This window comes from Centrocercus urophasianus, unplaced genomic scaffold (assembly GCF_019232065.1).
Source record: "Centrocercus urophasianus isolate 14NV4802_14NV808 unplaced genomic scaffold, USGS_Curo_1.0 seq_2, whole genome shotgun sequence".
NCBI lineage: Eukaryota > Metazoa > Chordata > Aves > Galliformes > Phasianidae > Centrocercus > Centrocercus urophasianus.
This window is the reverse complement of record NW_024884755.1, coordinates 17,495,655-17,514,626: the sequence shown is the minus strand read 5'-3', so window position 1 is coordinate 17,514,626 and position 18,972 is coordinate 17,495,655. Positions and strand designations below refer to the sequence as shown.

General features: G+C 41.4%; 2 protein-coding genes across 2 annotated transcripts; one reads left to right on the top strand and one right to left on the bottom strand.

Moving 5' to 3' along the window:
- Positions 1-1,995: 1,995 nt before the first annotated feature.
- On the bottom strand, positions 1,996-7,724 carry TMEM231 (transmembrane protein 231). The gene is made up of 7 exons (XM_042821403.1): positions 7,312-7,724; positions 7,071-7,240; positions 6,114-6,242; positions 4,776-4,919; positions 4,415-4,496; positions 4,176-4,281; positions 1,996-3,332 (listed from the first exon to the last, which is right to left on the bottom strand). The coding sequence occupies exons 1-7, from the start codon at positions 7,451-7,453 to the stop codon at positions 3,143-3,145; spliced, it is 963 nt and encodes a 320-aa protein (XP_042677337.1). The 5' UTR covers positions 7,454-7,724; the 3' UTR covers positions 1,996-3,142.
- Positions 7,725-7,807: 83 nt separating this feature from the next.
- GABARAPL2 (GABA type A receptor associated protein like 2) lies at positions 7,808-15,752 on the top strand. The gene is made up of 4 exons (XM_042821404.1): positions 7,808-7,968; positions 8,274-8,329; positions 13,033-13,205; positions 15,192-15,752. Exons 1-4 carry the CDS (start codon positions 7,935-7,937, stop codon positions 15,280-15,282), a joined length of 354 nt encoding a protein of 117 aa, XP_042677338.1. The 5' UTR covers positions 7,808-7,934; the 3' UTR covers positions 15,283-15,752.
- Positions 15,753-18,972: the final 3,220 nt, after the last annotated feature.

The following is an 18,972-nucleotide window of genomic DNA, read 5'->3' as shown; positions in this document are numbered from 1 at the left end:
CCCCTCGCTTGCTGCTGACAAGGCAGCCAGGAGAGAACCACAAGGTCGCTGCCACGAAAAGGCTGCTTGGCTGGTTAAACAGACCTAGAGGCATTTTGTTTGCTTTCACTCCCCCCAACATATCACCTCCTTAAAAAAAAAAAAAAAAAAAAAAAAAACCCCCCCCCCCCCCCAAAAAAAAAAAAAAAAACCTCCTAATATATTCTCTTACATACTTGGGAACCCAAATGTCTACATTTCCACTTTGGTTCATGTGCAAAAATTTTAACCCACAACTTCACTTTTCTAATAACACTTCCTAACATCCAACTCATTTTTGCACACCTCTGGGGCCTCATCACTGAGCAGGGCTTAGATTGCTCTCTGGCAACTATATACACAGTTCTGCTACACAGAACTACTGGTGTTGATTTGCAGCGGTGTTTTTATTTACTGTTGTTAAGCAAGATAAAGGAAGAATCTTTAGAGGTAGCCTTCTAAGGAACACTTTTTCTTAAAGCTCCCTTACAGCTAGGCCATCTGTTTCTTTTATTTACATGGTTCTCCTAAGTTCTGTTTTGCACTTTTTTTTTTCCCCCAGGTCTGTCCTGAAGAAAAACATGAAGAATGTTTTCTCTATTTCCTGAACCAGACCTATTCATCATTTCTAATCTCATATACTGTTACTCTCATAAGTCTTACTTATCACAACTTAATAAGGAAGACTATAACAGGATAGAATAGTAAAGTATCTCCCATTAGCGCTGTTGTCCTGTCATCATCATACAATCCTCAGAGCTAGAAGGGACCTCTAATGGCCTGCTAGTCTAACACCCCTGCAACAAACAGAAACACTACAGCAAGACCAGGTTGCCCAGAGCCTGATTCAGCTGCACCTTTGAAGTCTCCAGAGACAGGGCATCAACCACATTACAGGGCAGTCTGTTCCAGTGCCTCACCACCCTTTACTGTAGAAGGCTTATCTAACCTAAATCTACTCTCTGAGCCTAAAACCACTTCCCCTTGCTCTGTCACCACAGATGCTGCTAGCCTCTCTTTCTTTCCTGTAGTTTCCCTTTAGATACTGGAAAGCCATTATCAGGTCACCTTGCAGCCTTCTCTTTTCCCCAGAGGAGCCCCAGCTCTCCCAGCCCCTATCCTCTTTCATCTTCCAGATGCTAGCTTAAGCAAACTCCTGCTCACCTTTTTTGAGTGCTAAGAACTCCATTGCTGCGAGAGAACAAAAAACTCAACCCCCTAAAATGGGGTTCTAGGGTCCCTTCAGATATTTCTAGTCCTTGCTCACGTGCATCCTACATACCACACTCATTCAGTAACTGATCAGTATTATAAAGTGAGTACATTTGGTATAATCTTTGCCATAACAACCTCCCAGAGCTAATTCCTGCAGCCACATAAGCAGTAGCAGAACTGTAATGGAGAAGAGCAGGGACTATGGCAGACCAGCTATAAATACCAATTTCAGACACTGAGCAAATGAGCTCCCAGGAGTCAGCGTTTATCCTTTTCAGTGCCTGGAAAGGCTAAAAAGCAATTAACAGCTGCTTTGATACTGGGCACTCTGATACAAAGTCAATTTTCTGTATTCATAAGCTATCAAGTTATGAATATGATATAATCTATCAGAGCTCAGAGATTCAAAGAGCAAATGGGAGACTTCAAATGAAATATACTTACCTGCAAGTACAGATAGAACAATTTACAGTTCACAACTGTGTAAGTTTCAAGAACACAAAATGCGCTGGATAACCAAGACAGCCCTCCCTATGTTAGCATTAGCACTTGTGTTGAAGAAAAAGCTGGGACGAAGTCCATCTAGCACATAAAGGTTGAGAGAAATGGAAGTAACCAGACTGCAAAGTTTCAAAGAAAGTTAAACAAAACCTCAAGGGAAGATGGCTATTCTGAGAAGGTGAAAAGGAATGGGCAGATTTTTTTTTTTTAACTACCAAGATTCTGGAGGGCAACAGCCAAAAGACAAACTGTACAATTCTCTGCAAATTTTTCTTTCACCTTTATTAGCTACACCATGGCTCAAGAGAATTTTATTAAATAATACCCAGAAATGTTTTAGAATCCCCCTGCCATAAAACTGCTTTGCTAGAATTGAATAGTAACAAATTCAGAAACATAAGCCCCAAAGGAAAACAAACAAAAAAATTTATTTGCCTGTTTTCTCTTTCTGGGCTTAAGTCATCTTTCCCACCTGCCTCCAAGAATGAGGAACAGTCTTCCAGTTTTCAGCAGGAATTACTCTATTCTGAATTATCATATACATTCTGAAAATAATTATTCATTTGCTTTGGAACTCTGAAGTTTCTTTGGTAGACTGTTAACGTTTTCTTTGTGAGACGCTATGCTTCTGTGTTTTGATGTTCCCAATAGCTTACAGTAATATTGCCAATAGTAAAATGACTGTACAAATTTTGCAGATACCATCACCTAGAACCCAGCTTCTCAAATCTGCCTTAATTTTTCCATCAACAAATTTAATAACAAAGTCAGTGGACACTTATAACCACGGTTACAGAAACGTGGGGGGGAAAAAAAAAAAAAAAAGTGACAGTCTCATCCCCCATATATGATAGATATATTTTTCCCTTTTATAGCACACAAGTGGATATATAAGTAGCCCTTAGCTCAATCCTAACGCAATAACGAATTGATTAAAAACACAGTACAAGTAGCTCATATTATGATGGTTGTCATATTATTTTCAGTCTTTGTGGTTTAACAAAATTTAGGTCATTCAAAAGCAGCTCACTGAATTCTGGTTTGGGGTTTGGGTTTTTTTTGTTGGTTTTTTTTTTGTTGTTTTGTTTTGTTTTTTGAAGTGCGATCCTGTTGGAGAAAAAAAAACAACCAAAACCCACAAACCAAGTTCTTCTTTAACTGTTCAAAATTAAACACTTCAGTCCCAAAGCAATGTTCCTACAGAAATACAGAGACACGCACATCTTCAAAAAAAGAAAATGACATCCTTTCATGACAAGACGTAGCATTCACAAGATGTAGCAAGAACAGAACATTTTCAGAACATACTTACAAGGTTCTGATCTTCTAAAGAAAAAGGAAAATGTACAGAGAAAAAAAAGCAGCTACTTATTTTTAAACCACATTACTTAAGTTTTCAGGCATTTCCTCAGGACTGATGCTGTTTGTAGGACAATACCGGAGACAGTGGCAGAATTGGCGAAACTGGAGTCGTAGCAAACACCTGATTCTGGAACACAAACATTTTAATCCTACCAAACACCCAAAGAAAGACGAGGAGAATGCTGACATACTGGATCCAGGCAAATTTAATCATTTCCCAAAATCCTGGCTGATATTTACATGAAGTCAAGGAGCGTTAAAGAAGACACTTCTGATACACTCACTGCAATAACTAAACAAAAGAATTCAGAGGTGGAAAGGCACATCAATTTGGCAACAAGTACAAAGCCTTTAGTCACAGAAACCTCAAAAAGCCTCTGACCACAGAAAAGCTAGAATGCCTATCATAGAAGACATCCAGAACAACTCTGTGGAAAGTGCCTATGTTGCCTCTACTTCACCAGCAAGTAGGTATTGGTAATTCTTAATTCAGGTAAAGAAAAGTTGTGAGGGATGTGCTCTAAGTTTTTTTTTCTAATTACAGGCCTATTCTTGTCTGAGAAACTAAGCAAAGAACATAAAGATAATTAATTACTTTGGAGCAAAAAAGGCTTTTTTGTTTTGTTGGCACATGCAACAAATTTGCCTCATCCACTGCAGGGCTATCATTTGTTGAGCCTACGCTACATACAGGTTTTCTGATTTGCTTTAGGTCATAAAATGCAGTAACACGATTTGCCTGTAGCAGTTACAACAATTACAGGATTGAAGAACCAGACCAAAACTTAGTAAGGACGTTCAGAGCGAACTGCTAAGAAACTGCCTTAAAATATCATTTTAGTAAGGCAGAACAGCAACAGACATTCCCTGTAGGAAAAGACAGAAAGGGTTTTGCAAGCAGAAACAGTAAGGGTATGCACATGCAGGGATAGGCAAACAAGTATACAGCATACACTTCATTGAAAAAGGAAAAATTTAGGGACAAGTCTAAAAGAAAGTAGTGTTCATTTGGCCTGTATGTGAAGGCTCAAATAATACTATCCAGTTATTTCACCACTAATGTAGTTTTCTAAGGATATAAGATAACTTCCACTGGGTAATGAATAGTGGCATTAACGATAAATGGCATATTTGCTGCTCTTCCAGTCATCCAAATGGGGTTAGGATCTGAAAATACTGTCGTCACTGAAACAGGGAAGGAAAATACCCAAGTGAATGGTCTTTTCAGTTTTAATAGAGAACTCAAATCCTTAAATAACAGCTACTAATGTAGTAACTGCTGCTGTCCTGCAGTTAGCAGCTATACATTCAGGCTTACCATTTCTATCTCGATACGCTGCAATGATGTTTTTTAGATCATAGTCACTTGCAAAAGGACTTGTGCCATTGACCACAGACACCTGTCACCACAAGGAGATATTTGCATTATTTGTCCACTCTTCAGGAAAGTAATTCTACTGAGTTTCTTAGCCAAAGTAACCGTGCCTTGTAAGGAAATCACAAACATTAGACTGAATATCTCAGCAGAACCTCTTCTACCCTCCAACGTAACAAATAAACAACAGCTCAAAAAAGTTTCAGTGTCCACTCTATGTATGTGTGCAAATAATTAAGGGGTCACTTACTGTAACAGGAGAATAGCAAGGGAGAAATTTACAGAGGAAAAAAAAAGTTCTCACATTGTATCTGGTATCCAGCCCACAGTGGTTAAGTAATTGCCTCTGGTTCAGTTTCAGGTCTCCATTCGCATAGAGCTGAGATCCCGGTACAGGAGAAAAAAACTGAAGAAAAGCCATGCTCTGCATCACAAATGTCGACATTCTCTGAAACAGTGAACACACAAGCAGAAAATTTAGGAAAAACAACATCAACCACAGTTTTCTACCAATTCGTACCTATAGAATTTCTTCATAGATAGGATTTCGCTGACATGAATGTTTAAAATTATCACATTATTCTAAAGAAGGGAGCGTCAAACAATAAACATGCATAATCTTTTATAAATGAACTAGCTTTGATGCTAATTAATTAACTAATCTTGTTAACTGAAGTTCCACAGATGATTCAGTGAAGTCCAACATTTTGACACTAATGACAAAAAACAAAACAGTGGCTTGCCATAACATGCTTAAAGTAGCAAGATTATTAAACACTTTTACTGGAGAAAAGCTTTGAAATACTCAGTTACCAAGGCAAGATAAGGACTCCCAGACTTTGTTACAGGCTAAACAAAGTTGTTTCTCTGCACTGGTCAACCACTCAATCTGAAGGAAAACTTGCACATTTGCCTTAAAATGAAGCACTGTTAGTATTGGAACTTTTCACATGCTATTGATTGCTGGCTTAATACTTCAGCACATAAACTCAGGACTGCAAGGCTTCTACTCTGTGATTCAGAGTAAACACAGCACAGCAGCGCTTGCTAAGTTTTTCCATCTGCATTCAGCAAGTTTGTTCGATAAACTAAACCTAATCTTACTAGTAAAATGTCCTTGCCTATCTCTTCATTGAACTCTATAATACATTTCACTGCTCTGTACTATTGCTACTTCCACATGCTTCCCAAGAATTCTCTCTGCACTTGTGTCTCACCCATTCCCTTTATGTATTAAACTGCCACCTGACCCTCCACTTCAGAAAACTGCTTGTCAAGACACAGCAGTATTTAAGAGCACACAAACTTCTGCGTACTGCAAGACTCAAATATTTTCTGATGCCATGAACTCCAACATCTATTGTTGTACATCTCTGTTCTATATGCTACACTAGAGATCAACAAAATACACAGAAGCAAATCAGCCCTTCTCCTTGGAAAAAAAGAAAAAAAAAAAAGCCAACAAATCCCCATGCAGAGAAACCAGGAATGACCTGATAGCGGCAGAAAAAAAAAAAAAATCAGATATGTTACTAAAATCTCTCAGAAATTTCAAATGTGCAAAGATTCTTTGCATAACTAGTACTGAAATACTACATTGGGTTTATGTGTCACAACAAATAAAACAAAAAAAAATGCTCACATAAAGGTGGTAGGAAAAGATCAAAATCAGCTGAACACCAACTACATGCTCTGTAGGTCGTAGCGGAAGCTCCAATTTAAAATGCAACTGATCCATTTTGCCATCTTGATTTTTGTCTTCTTCTCTAGTCTAAAAGGAGCAACCAGACTTTTATTTATTTTAATAGAGGAGTTTTCCTGTTAAGAAATACAAAGAAAAGTTAAACTACAGATTTCCATAACTGCAACATGTACATACAAAGAAAGCAAATAGACAGCATCGTTAGAAATATAATAAAAAGCTGCTTGATTTTAAAGACATGAGATTAGAGAGAAGCAGCCTTAATTCTGTTACACAATGCTCCATGCACTTCACAGGAAGAGAAATGACTCTCCAAGAGCTCTTCTGTCCTATGCCATTCCAAACATCTTCCCTGTATGCTGCAATCCATATCTTAATGCTGGATCTTCTGCTACATCCATGTGAATGCTTAATGGCTTCCAGCCATGGCAGCTCACTCTTAGTAGCTTCTTTACACCACGTATAGTTCCTGGTAGTAAGCCAAGGCTCGCGGTGCTTCTGTGCCACTCTTGCCCAGTACCTCAGCAATTCACAACCATGAGGAAACATAACAGAGCTTTCACAGATAAATAGCTACCACTCCTGAATCCCAGAAGGAACAATGGCTGCAGGGGAGAGACTATATGCTTTTGTTTCTGCATTCAAAAGCAGGGGGCTACCTGCAAACCCCCACAAGCCTCAGAGTATAATCCTTACAGAAGGGAGGGTGGGAGGGGGAAGGAAGAAAAATTAAGAAAAAAAAACAGGAAAGAAAAGCCAGCAACTAGCTTTGGGAAAATATGCAATGTCCGTCTGCAAGCCAAACATGAAAGCTGCCTGTCCGAGGCCAACGAAGCCGCATAGCGCGAGACTGAGGACGGAGCTCCCCGACTCCCTGCCCATCACCGGGCCGCCTACCGACAGGAGCGGGACGCGCAGTCGGTCCTCCTGGAGCCGGTTGAAAGCTGGGAACGTGCTCCACGCCAGGAAGCTACCCGGGCCAGGCCCGGTGGTGGCCACGAAAAGCACCTCGTACCGGAACCGAACCGTCGGCTGCTCTCGGTACGCGTTCTGCTTCAGCCAGAAACCTGAGGGCAGAGACGGCGCGAAGTCTCAGCGCGGCCCCGGGCAGGGCTCCGCGGGGCTGGGAGTTGCTCACCGTGGCTCCTGTAGGCCACCAGCAAAGGCGGCACGTAGGTGAGCACGGCGATGAGCAGCAGCGCCAGCACGGCGGTGGAGCAGAGCCCAGCTCGGTAGCGCGTGTGAAGCGCGGGGTGCGAGAACAGCTCCACGCCTGCCATCCCGCGCCCACGGCAGCGGCAAGTACTGAGTGGCCGAAGCCAGGCTTCCCCACGCGCCGGAACGGGCGCGTCAGCCGGTGAACACTGGTTCGCGCGTTCCGGGAAGGACGGTTGAGGCGAAGCGGGGAGCGCCCAGAGACGGCAGCAGGAAGGTAGTGAGGGCAGTTGCTACGGCGTCGGGACCCACAGCGTGACCGCCAGCATCGCAGCAGCACCACCGAAAGGACCGCTGCGCAGCCTCGTTTCCTCCGCGTGATTCCCTGCCGTTCGCCACAGCCCCGCCCCTCCGTCCGCGAGCCGGAAGCACCGCGTTCCAGTGGTTGCTAAGGAACCGCCGAGCCGGAAGTCCCGCCTGCCGAGCCAGGGCTGATTTTGTTGTGACAGGGTCCGTGACAGCTGCAGGCTCCGCCGCCTGGCTCGGCTCCCTTCTTGCCCGCACCAGGGCCTCGCCGCTGGCTCCGCTTCCCGCCCAGCTCGCGCCATGAAGTGGATGTTCAAAGAGGACCATGCGCTGGGTAAGGGCGGGCCTGGCGCTCCCCGCCGGCGGCCTCCTGTCTTCTGCGTCGCCGTCCGCACCGGGCCTCGCAGTCGTGCGTGCCGCGGCGGGCTCCCCGCGCCGGCGCGGTGGTGCTGGGCGGACGGTCCCGCGGTTCTCGACGAAGGGCGGCGCGGCGGTGGAGAACGAGCTCGGTGGCTGGGGCCGCGTCACGGAAGGCACGACGGTGCCCGCTGGCTGCTGTGCCTGCGGTGGTGCTCGCTCTGTGTAGGACTCTGACTGCCCTGTTACTGTGCAGTGACTAACTGCGAGTTTTGTTCACAGAGCACAGATGCGTGGAGTCGGCAAAGATCCGCGCCAAATACCCTGACCGTGTCCCGGTGAGTAACCAGGCCAGCTTTGATCCAGAACTTAGAGGCAGAGGTGGATAAACTGCCTGCATCCTGCCCTCTATTCTTTGACTGGATTCAAGTAAATTCATTTTCCTTTTTGCCACCTTCGATGTTTTAAAGAAGGCCCAAAGACGTGCAGCTACCCAGCATTCCTTCCTCTGCCCTAATGTGCATTGTCAAATAAGCAAGAGGGCCTGACTTTCTGAACACTTACCACGCATGTCTATGCTTTATCAGTGTCCTGCTGATTGCTAAGAGCTATTATATCCCCAGCAAAGACCTTGTAAAAACATAGAATGAGCTGGGTTGAAAAGGACCACAATGCTCATCCAGCTGTGTGCAGGGTCGCCAACCAGCAGCCCAGGCTGCCCAGAGCCACATCCAGCCTGGCCTTGAATGCCTGCAGGGATGGGGCATCCACAGCCTCCTTGGGCAACCTGTTCCAGTGCCTCACCACCCTCTGGGGGAAAGACTTCCTCCTAATAGCTAACCTAAACCTTCCTGTCTCAATTTAAAACTGTTCCCCCTTGTCCTATCAGTATCCACCTTTGTAAGCAGCCATTCCCCCTCTTATTTATGCACTTCCTTCAAGTACTGGAAGGTCACAATGAGGTCTCCCTCGAGCCTTCTCTTCTCTAAACAAGCCCAGTTCTCTCAACCTTTCTTCATAGGAGAGGTGCTCCAGCCCTCTCATCATCTTAGTGGCCCTGCTACAGACCCACTCCGAGAGCTCCACATCCTTCCTGTACTGGGAGCCCCAGTACAGTACTTTCAGTGTCTTGAAGATAATTCTGTGCATGATTTCAAGAAAGGGAATAAGTTCTTTACACCTTGACAGTCCTCCTTCCTGGCTGGATGAGGGAGGTGATTTTCCCATATTTATTCTATGCCTGTAACCAGCCTTACCTTGGTGAATCCATGTCATGCAGACCCAGTTGTTTGAAGAACCATTGCAAATGGTGACTCCTTTCTGCAATAATACCTACCTGCCTGCTAAATAATGGATGGCTTCTTCACTCTGTAATAATCCCTTTTACCATGTTTCAGTCATGGTGGTGACCATACTTACCCTACTAACACTCTTAGTAACAGTTAGCAACATGTCCACACTTTCAGCCTGCCTACTTATGAGTAAGATTTTCCATATCTCATCTGATGACATTAGTTTCTATTAGTACCATTCCTATCTGACCTCTTGGTAACTTGGTAGAGCACAACCCAGAGGAAAGCCTCTAAATGCATTACCTTTCTCTGCTACTGAATCAAACCTAGTTACAACATCTCCAAATGTAGCATGGCAAGCTGATCCAGTCCTTACCATTCTCCACTTGGCTAACTATAAAACATAGTCTGTCGCATACTAATAACCATATACCTTCACAAGCATACATTTGTCCATTTCCAAGATGTCTTTCAAGATGAAAAAGAGAGACGTTGCAACTCATGGTGCATGTTAGAATTACAATGAACAGCAACAGGGAACAAGGTAACAGGAATTAAATCTCCAAGTGCATTGTGACGCTTTGTTTGAGCAGATAAGTATTTTTCTGCTTGATGTTTCATACTGAGCCACCTAACTTTTACAAAGTAGTTGATGCCTGTAACAATCAGAAAGATCAGTAGGATGGAATGGTGATACAGGAGGTGTAACAACAAAGGCACTAGTGTAATAGATGTTATAAGGGAAGGAAGAAAGGACCGCTCACCTGTCTCTGAAGATCTAAGCTCACAGGGAGAAACTTCACAAAGAAGGGACCTCCAACCGAAGATACTTCTGCAGTACTAGTCAGCCTTCAATGAGGTCTAAGAGCTGCAGCCAGGCTCCATCCCTTCTGGTCCCACAGCTGAGCTGCCTTCACCTGTGCTCCCAGGGCTGACCGGGTCCTTTCCCCAGCTGCTCAGTCAGTGCTTCAGGCCATGACTCAACAGTTACCATACAATATCAAATACGTTTTTTTCATTTACCAGTCAAAGATTTTTTTTCCAACTTAATGCATGTTTCCTTCTTTTCAGGCTATAGTCTACATCCAGAGTGATGTAGGTCAAAGGGAATTCAGTTCTCAGCTGCTGTATACACATATTTTAGGGGCTCAAGCATTATAAAATGTATTAAGATAACATACAACTACCTGCCCTTGTCCCTTTAGGAATGAAATGGGAGTAGAAAGACATTCATGCTTCCTAAGCACTGCTATTTTAAATTTGCTGAGAGATCAAGTGCTTGAAGGGTAAAAAGTATCTGTAAGTTTTACTAAAGCAGTTCACCAGTAGCCTTGACTTCCAGTTGTGAAGGTTACTTCATGGTGAAGCTACAATGTGTGGTGGACTATTGCAGTGTGGTTTTTTAATTTTCAGTTGTTAAGGCTTGAACATTTTGTTCAGGCTGTTCTTTGTGTTCTTTACGGTTCCCATATATTGTAAGGGCCAGCTAGTTTACCCTCCTGTTTCAGTTGACTCAGTTGTAGAAAATAAGAAGATTCTCCAGACCATACTATATTTTGTACTTTTATCTGAGCATTACCTATATGCTGTAGCAATGGTGAACGCAGATAAGCAGTGGAGATGTGGCAATTTCTTGTCAGCTCGATTTCCCCTCATGCTGTGTTTGTCCTTGAAGGACTACTTTATGTGGAGCAATGACCATCAGGTCCTTTCTAGACATTATACTCAATTCTCGTTCTGATACCTGTTGCTTTTTGTGTACACCTTGCAATCTGTCCTTCCCGTGGTCGGTTTCTCAATTTCCCTACGTATGAGTAAAATACTCTGATGCACAAAGAAGAGACTAGTATCTGGTAAGACAGTAAGAACAAGAACAAACCATATGCTTTAGAGTGTAGTTATGCATACTCAGAATAGCATGTTGAATTTTTTTTTGCTGTCTTGTGAAAAAATAAGGAAATTATTGCAAACCTGAGTCAGTAGGCATTCTGAAGTGGTCATTAGCGTGGGTAGCTGCTTTTCAGAGTAGCAAAAAAAAGCCTGTTGATGGTGTAAACACCATCCTATTTAGGCATCTTTGTTTGGGTCCCGTGTGCCTTCTTTTACCAAACTCTCCCGGTATAAGCAAGAAAGTGCCAAGTTCTTATGGCCAGGCAGTATAAGAATGTGTGATTTTTATTAGACTCTTATAGTCTACGTATCCCACCTGGCTCTTATTCATATGTAGCTAAAACCTACATTTTATTAGCATGCTTTCCCTGTCCTCCTGTTTCTTCATCTGACCAACTGACACAGTAATCATATCATCTGTACATGTATCTATGTATCAGATACATACATAGCTGGATTCTCTATCAGTGTAATTTGGTATGGCACAGGCACAGAGATGATATTGCATCATGGCACGTTTCGGGTACTTCGGTAGAGTGCTCAGCTGACACCATTGGCAGACCAGCTGGTACTCCAGGGCACACTGAAGGCATGCTTCATTTTGATGCCTTGGTTTAGAGCTTGGCAGAAACACCGACTGCCTAATTGGGAAGTCAGTAATCGTTGCCAGATTGATTATACAAACCCAGACAGAAGGAATGTCAATTCAAAAGCAATGCTGCAATGGTAGAAATATGAGTGTGTGTCTGTGGCAAGCTAGAGCATTGGGTTATGCAATTTACACTGCAATTCTAAGAATTTTGACTGTACTCAGATAGAGCATGGCTTCTCCAGCTCTTCACTGCTCCCTGCGGTATACCTCTGCTTCTGCTGAACTTGACAGTTTCTCTCACAGCGGTACACATGTGATGTACATACGTACATACCAGTATATGTTGTGTTATGATACAGTACATTGCACAGATTAATACAAAGAGCTTTAAAAAGAACTTAGACAATTCTGGATTTTTTTACATGGAAGCCCAAGAGATATTTTGGCATTTAGGACTTGCACACAGCAGGCGAAATGGCCTCTCATTCACATTGATTTTTATTTTGTTCTAAATTTTTTGTTATACTCCACATGAGGGCAGTTGGCTGTCATGTATTAGGAATGATTTGAGACATTATTCAAAGACCACAGTTGTTTGAAGAGTGGAGGTGGTGTACATATCAGGCTTCTATTTCTTGGTATTGCCCGTTGCAGACTAGAATTCTGTGCAACAGAAGATTTCCATCAACGAGGTTGCTGAGGCAATGGAATAGGCAGCCCAGAGAAGCCATGGATGCTCCACCTCGAGGTCGGGCTGGATAGGGCTTTGGCTAACCTGATCTGGTGGGAGGTGACCCTGCCCATCGCAGGGGTATGGAACTGAATGTTCTTTAAGGTCCTTTCAACTCTTACTCAGGATCTCAGTGATTCTATCATTAAATTGACCCCTAGCAGGGCTGTATTTTTTTTTTCTCCAAAGCTTCATATCATCCTGCACGTGGGGAACTTATTTTGAAAATTAGCAGGCCATGTTTAAACACAATAGGATGTTACTCTCCCAACTTGAATAAAAGTAATTTTAGATCTCCAGGATACGAGAAATAATTTTCTTTAAAAAGCAGATGTTTTCCAGGATTCTTTTGAGCACCTTGCATCTTTTTCCCCCTGCTCAGGCACAGGAAATTTTGAGCCATTGTATAAATGAATGTAGGTTTCAGCACAGCTGTAAAATCAGGTTGTACAGTAGTGAGTGAGTCCTGTCTCTCACTATCAAAGCTGCCTGTTCATACCAGTCCTGAAAAACCTCACTTTCATGCATGTTTTACAGGTCATAGTGGAGAAGGTATCAGGATCTCAGATTGTTGATATTGACAAGAGGAAATACTTAGTTCCGTCTGACATCACTGTGGCCCAGTTTATGTGGATCATCAGGAAGAGGATTCAGCTGCCCTCTGAGAAAGCAATATTCCTCTTTGTAGACAAGACTGTCCCACAGTCCAGGTAAGTAGCTGTTCACTTGCTATTCAGAACCATTTTCGCATGGCTGTACATATCAGAGGAACAAAAAAAAACCCTCCTGAGGATTAGTCAGCAATTTTTGAAGGCATTTGGTCACATTTTCATCTTCTTGTGGTTATGACTTTTTTTGGTCACACGTATTGATAAATATTTAGTTTCTCAAGCTCAGCTGAAAGGTGAATGTAAAAGACATTCTGATTGCAGTACATTGCAAGAAGGTAGACTGGGGTTATGACATCGTAAATATCAGATAACTTCTCCATGTGGCAAAAGAAGTTGTATGTTAAATGTTCAAAAGCCAACACTGTAAACTATTTTAAAAAATCATTAACCTATTTCTGTCAGCTCACACAGAAACTTTTTTTTTTTTTAAATAACTTTTCCTGTAAATACTAAATGCAAAATGACTAAAAGTAATGTGAAAAACACTGCTCTGTGGAGCGGAGTAAGCATCAACGGTTGTCTGCTACATACAGAACAAAACATGATGTTACCAGCTACTAGAGCAGCTTGCTGTACAAGCTATTTTAATAATATTTGAGGAAATAGAATGTGGTGTTAGTTTAGAGGCAGTGTTATTCTTGTTAACACTTACCTGTGTAACAGCACCTCCAGATCACCTGACCAGACTCAGCAAGAAATATTTTTACTTAATTCATGACACCTATGAGAATCATAGGACCTGTGAGGACCTTTTCTTTCCTTCTTCTAGGAGTATTAGGAATGCCTTAGTCCCATCTTCTCAGTACTGTAGAACTGATAGGAACAAAGAGGAAAGGAAAAGAAAAAAGGGCACGTCGTATCATCTCATGCAATGATGATATCACAGCCCTGCTGAAAATACAAGGCATTGAATCTTCGAGCTGATGTAAAAATAGGAACTTTTGTTAATAGGCAAAAACGTAACCGGTCCACAGTTCTGCCTGTTTTCTAGGCTAATGGTGCTGCATAAACCACTAACTCTTAACATCCTTTTCATCCAGGTGGTTATCTACTATTTATCAATTTCCATCAATTTCAACTACTGTTTGCAACTCTCCCCAGCTCTTCTCCTTGTGCACTACCCCTTTCTCACAGGGAAAAAGCCGTGATTGTTTCCCCATCACCCACATTCAGTCTGTATCTTTCAGTTCACTGTCCTTTTCTCAGACACTCTTGGGAAGTTAGAAAAGATGATCTGAAGGAGCATCTTTATGCAGCTGACTCACATCAGTCACTGTTTCATCTGTCATTCACAGACAGTTGTGTTATTGTGCTGGCCAAGTCATCGCTTGGGTTTGATTCTGTTTTCATAATACAATCATCCCACAAAAGGCTACTTAGATTGTGAAGGGCCACAAGCCTATCCTCATAAAATAAATGAGTAATTAAGTTGCCCAAATGTTCAAGAAGTACTAGTTTCTAACTGGTTTGGAATTTTGGTAGCAGCACTATTTTATAGTCTTCTCTTCTTAGCAATATAGACAAAAGAGCTTTTTACTTCCCCAAACAACCTGGATCTGAAAGAAACTGTCCAGAAAATACTTGTGATGAATTTGAGATCGTCAGAACAGTAAAGACTATAGCACATGGAGGAAGGAATCAGGTTGTTTATTCAAGAAGCAAGGTTTCAATGTGGCTGCAAAGAAGGTGCTGTCAGGCTCTTAATCTTGCTGTTAAGTGACGGCCACAATAATGTATGATTCAGAAACCGAAATATATCCAGTGACTAATTTTCAATATAAGGAAGCACTGTGATAAACAGATTTGTGATGTACAGAAGTATCAGAAATCTAACAGAAATGTTCCAGAGAGAGCACTGGACACTTTGTGAGCGCAGATGTTGAATGCTTTTTATATGTTCTTATTTTTGTATTCTATTTTACATACACACTTAACATTAGCTTTTATGAAGCCTTGTTTATGTGAGGTTGAATTACCATTTGCAATGGTCATCTTGTAAGAAAGCTGTTTCTCTTTTCCTTCAAGCTTAACTATGGGACAACTTTATGAGAAGGAGAAAGACGAAGACGGATTCTTATATGTTGCCTACAGTGGAGAGAACACCTTTGGTTTCTGAATGGTGGATCTTGGCTACTATATCATCCTGCTGTGCACCTTGTAAATAGCTGATCATTTTCTGTTCTGACATCCACAGAAGTTCCTTCTCTATACATGCATTTGTAACTGGATTTATTACCTAACAATAGATAGGTCTTTTATTAGACTGTTAAATTATGAAAAAAAAGGTTTTTTTGTGTTTTTTCTCATGGCTATGAATTCCTAGAGCCTCATTCCTTTGGAAGTTACATCTACACATTGATTAAATAATAAAGCTAAGTAGTTGGGCTTCTAAAATATGGAAAGAAGAATGCACATTTATTCTGTTTTCAGATGTTAAGTTTATGAAAAATAAAAGCGTTGCATTAGTATTGAGAACACTGGAGTTGCTAGATTATCCTAAGCAGTAGCAAGATGTTGATCATGTTAAAACTGCAATAGTATGTACCTCTTTCTCACTTAACAAACAATAAAAATTCCTACCACGGAGAGTTTTGTCATTTCTTTACCTTGGTCAGGAAATTGGATATCTTATTTACTAGACAGTATACAACTGCTTACATCATTTACTATACTCTGTGCCGTTTCTCAGCATTTAGGATGCGGATAGTGATAGAAGGAGGGAAGAGGATCTATCTGTAGGATTTTATATCTAATAGATTCAGAGCTATTAGATCTAATCAGAAGAAAAGCCAGGCCTTTACACAAGCTATCAAGAGAGAAGTAAATACTGTGGGCTTTGAGAAGCTGGACCTACGTGTCAAAGTCATAGCATATAAAGGGCACCTTGAAGAAGGAATTATACTAATAGGGAACCAGAGAGTAGAGAACTGGAAGGAACAATTTGTTAGAGAGAGAGAGAGACAGAGAGAGAGACAGACAGACAGACAGAGAGACAGAAATAATTGGTAAGGCGTACATATTAAAACAGTTGCATTAGCAGCTCTTCAAAAAGAAACAAACAAAAAAAACTCCACAACACACAGCAGTAGTCATGCTAGGGGCATGAACATGTAACATACATCTTTTCCAAGCAAAAAAATTAAGTAGGTATTTTAAAGATATTACAGAAACAAGTATGTGAAAAAAGCAGCTTTGCTCTTTTGAAATAGAGAACTAGAATTAGAGATGCTGCATGCAAGATAAAGACTTAAAATATCACTTGCTGTAGTCTATGAGCACTGCTGCTAAAGCATAGCACAGCAAAAATAGAGGTTTTGCCATCAAACCATAACTATGTCTACTTAAGAGGCAATTCAGTCACAGGTTTGGTTCTATGAAACTGCAAAATCAAAAACAACAAAATCAAAAATTTGCCAGCACAGTACTGGAGTTCATGCTCTGATAAGAAAGGACAGAATTACATTGGAAAAGCAGCATTGCTTTTAATTTCACGAGTCAAAAAGGAGTCACTAACTCCAGTTTAGGTTCTTCATAAAATGTTTAAATTTTTATGCTAAATGGTGTAGAACTATGCTTTATGAAATGCTCCTGGACAGGAAATGCATTGCTTTCCAAGTGTAAATCACACTCATGCTGGACTCAAGTTCCCATAAAGCCATGTTATGCCTAGAATTATGTTTGGCTCTGCAGGTCCAAGAGGTACTGCATAAAGTCTCCTCCATGAAGAGACTGGAACTTGTGAAATACTGAAACCACACTTTCTGGTGCTTGTTAGAATAACAGTGCTGCATGCGCCTACTGCGCCTAAGAGCACAGTTGATTTCAGTAAGCCTTTCATTATTTGAAATAGCACACAGTGTACAGCAGTACCTTAGTGAACATTCTTTCACTGTTTCTTCCATGGGTTCATTCCATCCCCCCTTCAGTGGATTTTGGGTACTGTTTTCTCTAAACAGAATTTTTGATTCAGAATTAAGTGGCTTCAGCTATGATCTGTAATACTCTTTTCTACTGAAACAGGAAAGTTGTTTCCTTTAAGCTGAAATTTCTCCATTTATCTGTGGTAATAAGTAAAAGTTAACTAGCTGCTAACATGAGTAAAATTGTACCTCTGCCCTTAAAACTGCAGGAGAAAGCTGATTACTTGTGAGCATGCAAATATATCTAATCAAAACAAGAAAAGATGAAGTCTTATTCCCAGTGTTACAACTTCTGAAATACCTTTCATAGTCCTCTAAAAATCAAATAACTACTCTTAACTTTTCTGTTCAGACTTAGGACCCCAGCTACACAAATAATGCCAGCAAATGCAGCAATAAAAGCTTCTACAGCAGCAGCTTTGCTTTGCAGCTGCCAGATGTACTTGAAACTGCAATAAAACAGATTTTAATTCTGAACCTCCCCTGTTGAGAGCAGTCTCTTACAAACCAATTAAAAGCAACTTGTCTGGTACATCTGAATCCATCTGATCTTGCCTTTCTGTTAAGCCTTAAGGACTGAGAAGACATTGCAATTTATACACTGAACAAATGAAGTTGAATAAACATTTTACTATTTCTACAGCAGCACTTCTATTTTTTTCTTTCCCTATTTTTAAGCTTACATAAAACATCATCTTTGGTATAAACAAACCATCTAAATTCATCTAGTATGTGTATTTCCTCAAACCCTAGCTTGCTTCCCATCTGTACACCATGAATGTTGCAATGCCCTTGTGAGGATATTATTGATTTCCAGGACTGTTATGCTCTGAGAAAGAGCAGTTCAACTGCTCAACTGCATTTGGTGGCCAGTTTTACTCTAACACTTTTCCTCCCTCTTTATCAGTAGTAACTTTCCAGCAGTAAGTAACTCGTTTTCATATTTATGCCTCAAGCATTTCCTCCAGGTGCGGTTTCATAACCAGCTAACAGTACGTAATCAACAAAAGGAAGTATGGCTCTTGTGTTTACTGGATTAATTGCAAAACTGGCAATTCCTAGCAAAAACCCATTTTGCTTGGTTTGTTTTTCCACTAAGACAGTAATTTCAATCATTTTTCCATTTACTCTGACTGTATTCAAAACAGTAAGCATTCAAGCCAGTGTGAGGTGAGCAACAGAAGTACACGCTGAAGATAAGAACTTCGCTTTTTTAAGGCAGAGATGCTACCATATAATCTTACATAATCTCAAACTCAAATGGATGATAAGTCTACTTCAGACCTGGCCAAACACTTGTTTACGTTCTGATCCCGACTTCCTTAAAAATGAGTGAGCTGCCCACCCAGCCTTCGTACAATTTCTCCATCAGTGAATCTGTTGTAGGCATCCCACACAAATTAAGAATTACTGGCTTTTGGCAAATAGGGATGATCAGTCCCTATACTGATTTGGAAAAGCCATGCATCTAACTAGGTGATACATTATGTAGAACAATTTACATATGCCATGGGTCTCTGCCCTCACAAGTCCTGCCATTCCCAATTATTGTTTGTTTTTCCTCATTAACCGTAAGCTGTGAGCATTCTCCTCCCTCCAACCTGCTCCTCTTCAGCCATCTCTGCATTATACTGTCCTCTGTACACCTTAACTACCTCTGTTTTTCAGTGCATCAGCTATTGCAGCATGAAGAAGCAATAAAAGCTTGGAACATGTCAACTGCTATATTCCAAGAGCAATTCTTTCAGAGATCTACAAGTAATGCCGATAGTTTAGTATGCTACCTCTTCCAAAAGCAGAGCTTGTGATCTTTATGCAGTTTTGTCTTCCAATTTTTAGAGCTGTTCCTCAGTTCTACTTACAGCGTTTCCTGACATTTTCTAATT

Coding starts and splice junctions, on each gene's coding strand:
- TMEM231 (XM_042821403.1), bottom strand. CDS start 7,453: ATGGCAGGCGTGGAGCTGTTCTCGCACCCCGCGCTTCACACGCGCTAC. Junction 6,243..7,070: donor TGCGCGTCCCGCTCCTGTCG/GTAGGCGGCCCG, acceptor TGCTCCTTTTAG/ACTAGAGAAGAAGACAAAAA. Junction 4,920..6,113: donor TCTTTTCCTACCACCTTTAT/GTGAGCATTTTT, acceptor TCACTGTTTCAG/AGAATGTCGACATTTGTGAT.
- GABARAPL2 (XM_042821404.1), top strand. CDS start 7,935: ATGAAGTGGATGTTCAAAGAGGACCATGCGCTGG. Junction 7,969..8,273: donor CAAAGAGGACCATGCGCTGG/GTAAGGGCGGGC, acceptor TTTTGTTCACAG/AGCACAGATGCGTGGAGTCG. Junction 13,206..15,191: donor AAGACTGTCCCACAGTCCAG/GTAAGTAGCTGT, acceptor TTTTCCTTCAAG/CTTAACTATGGGACAACTTT.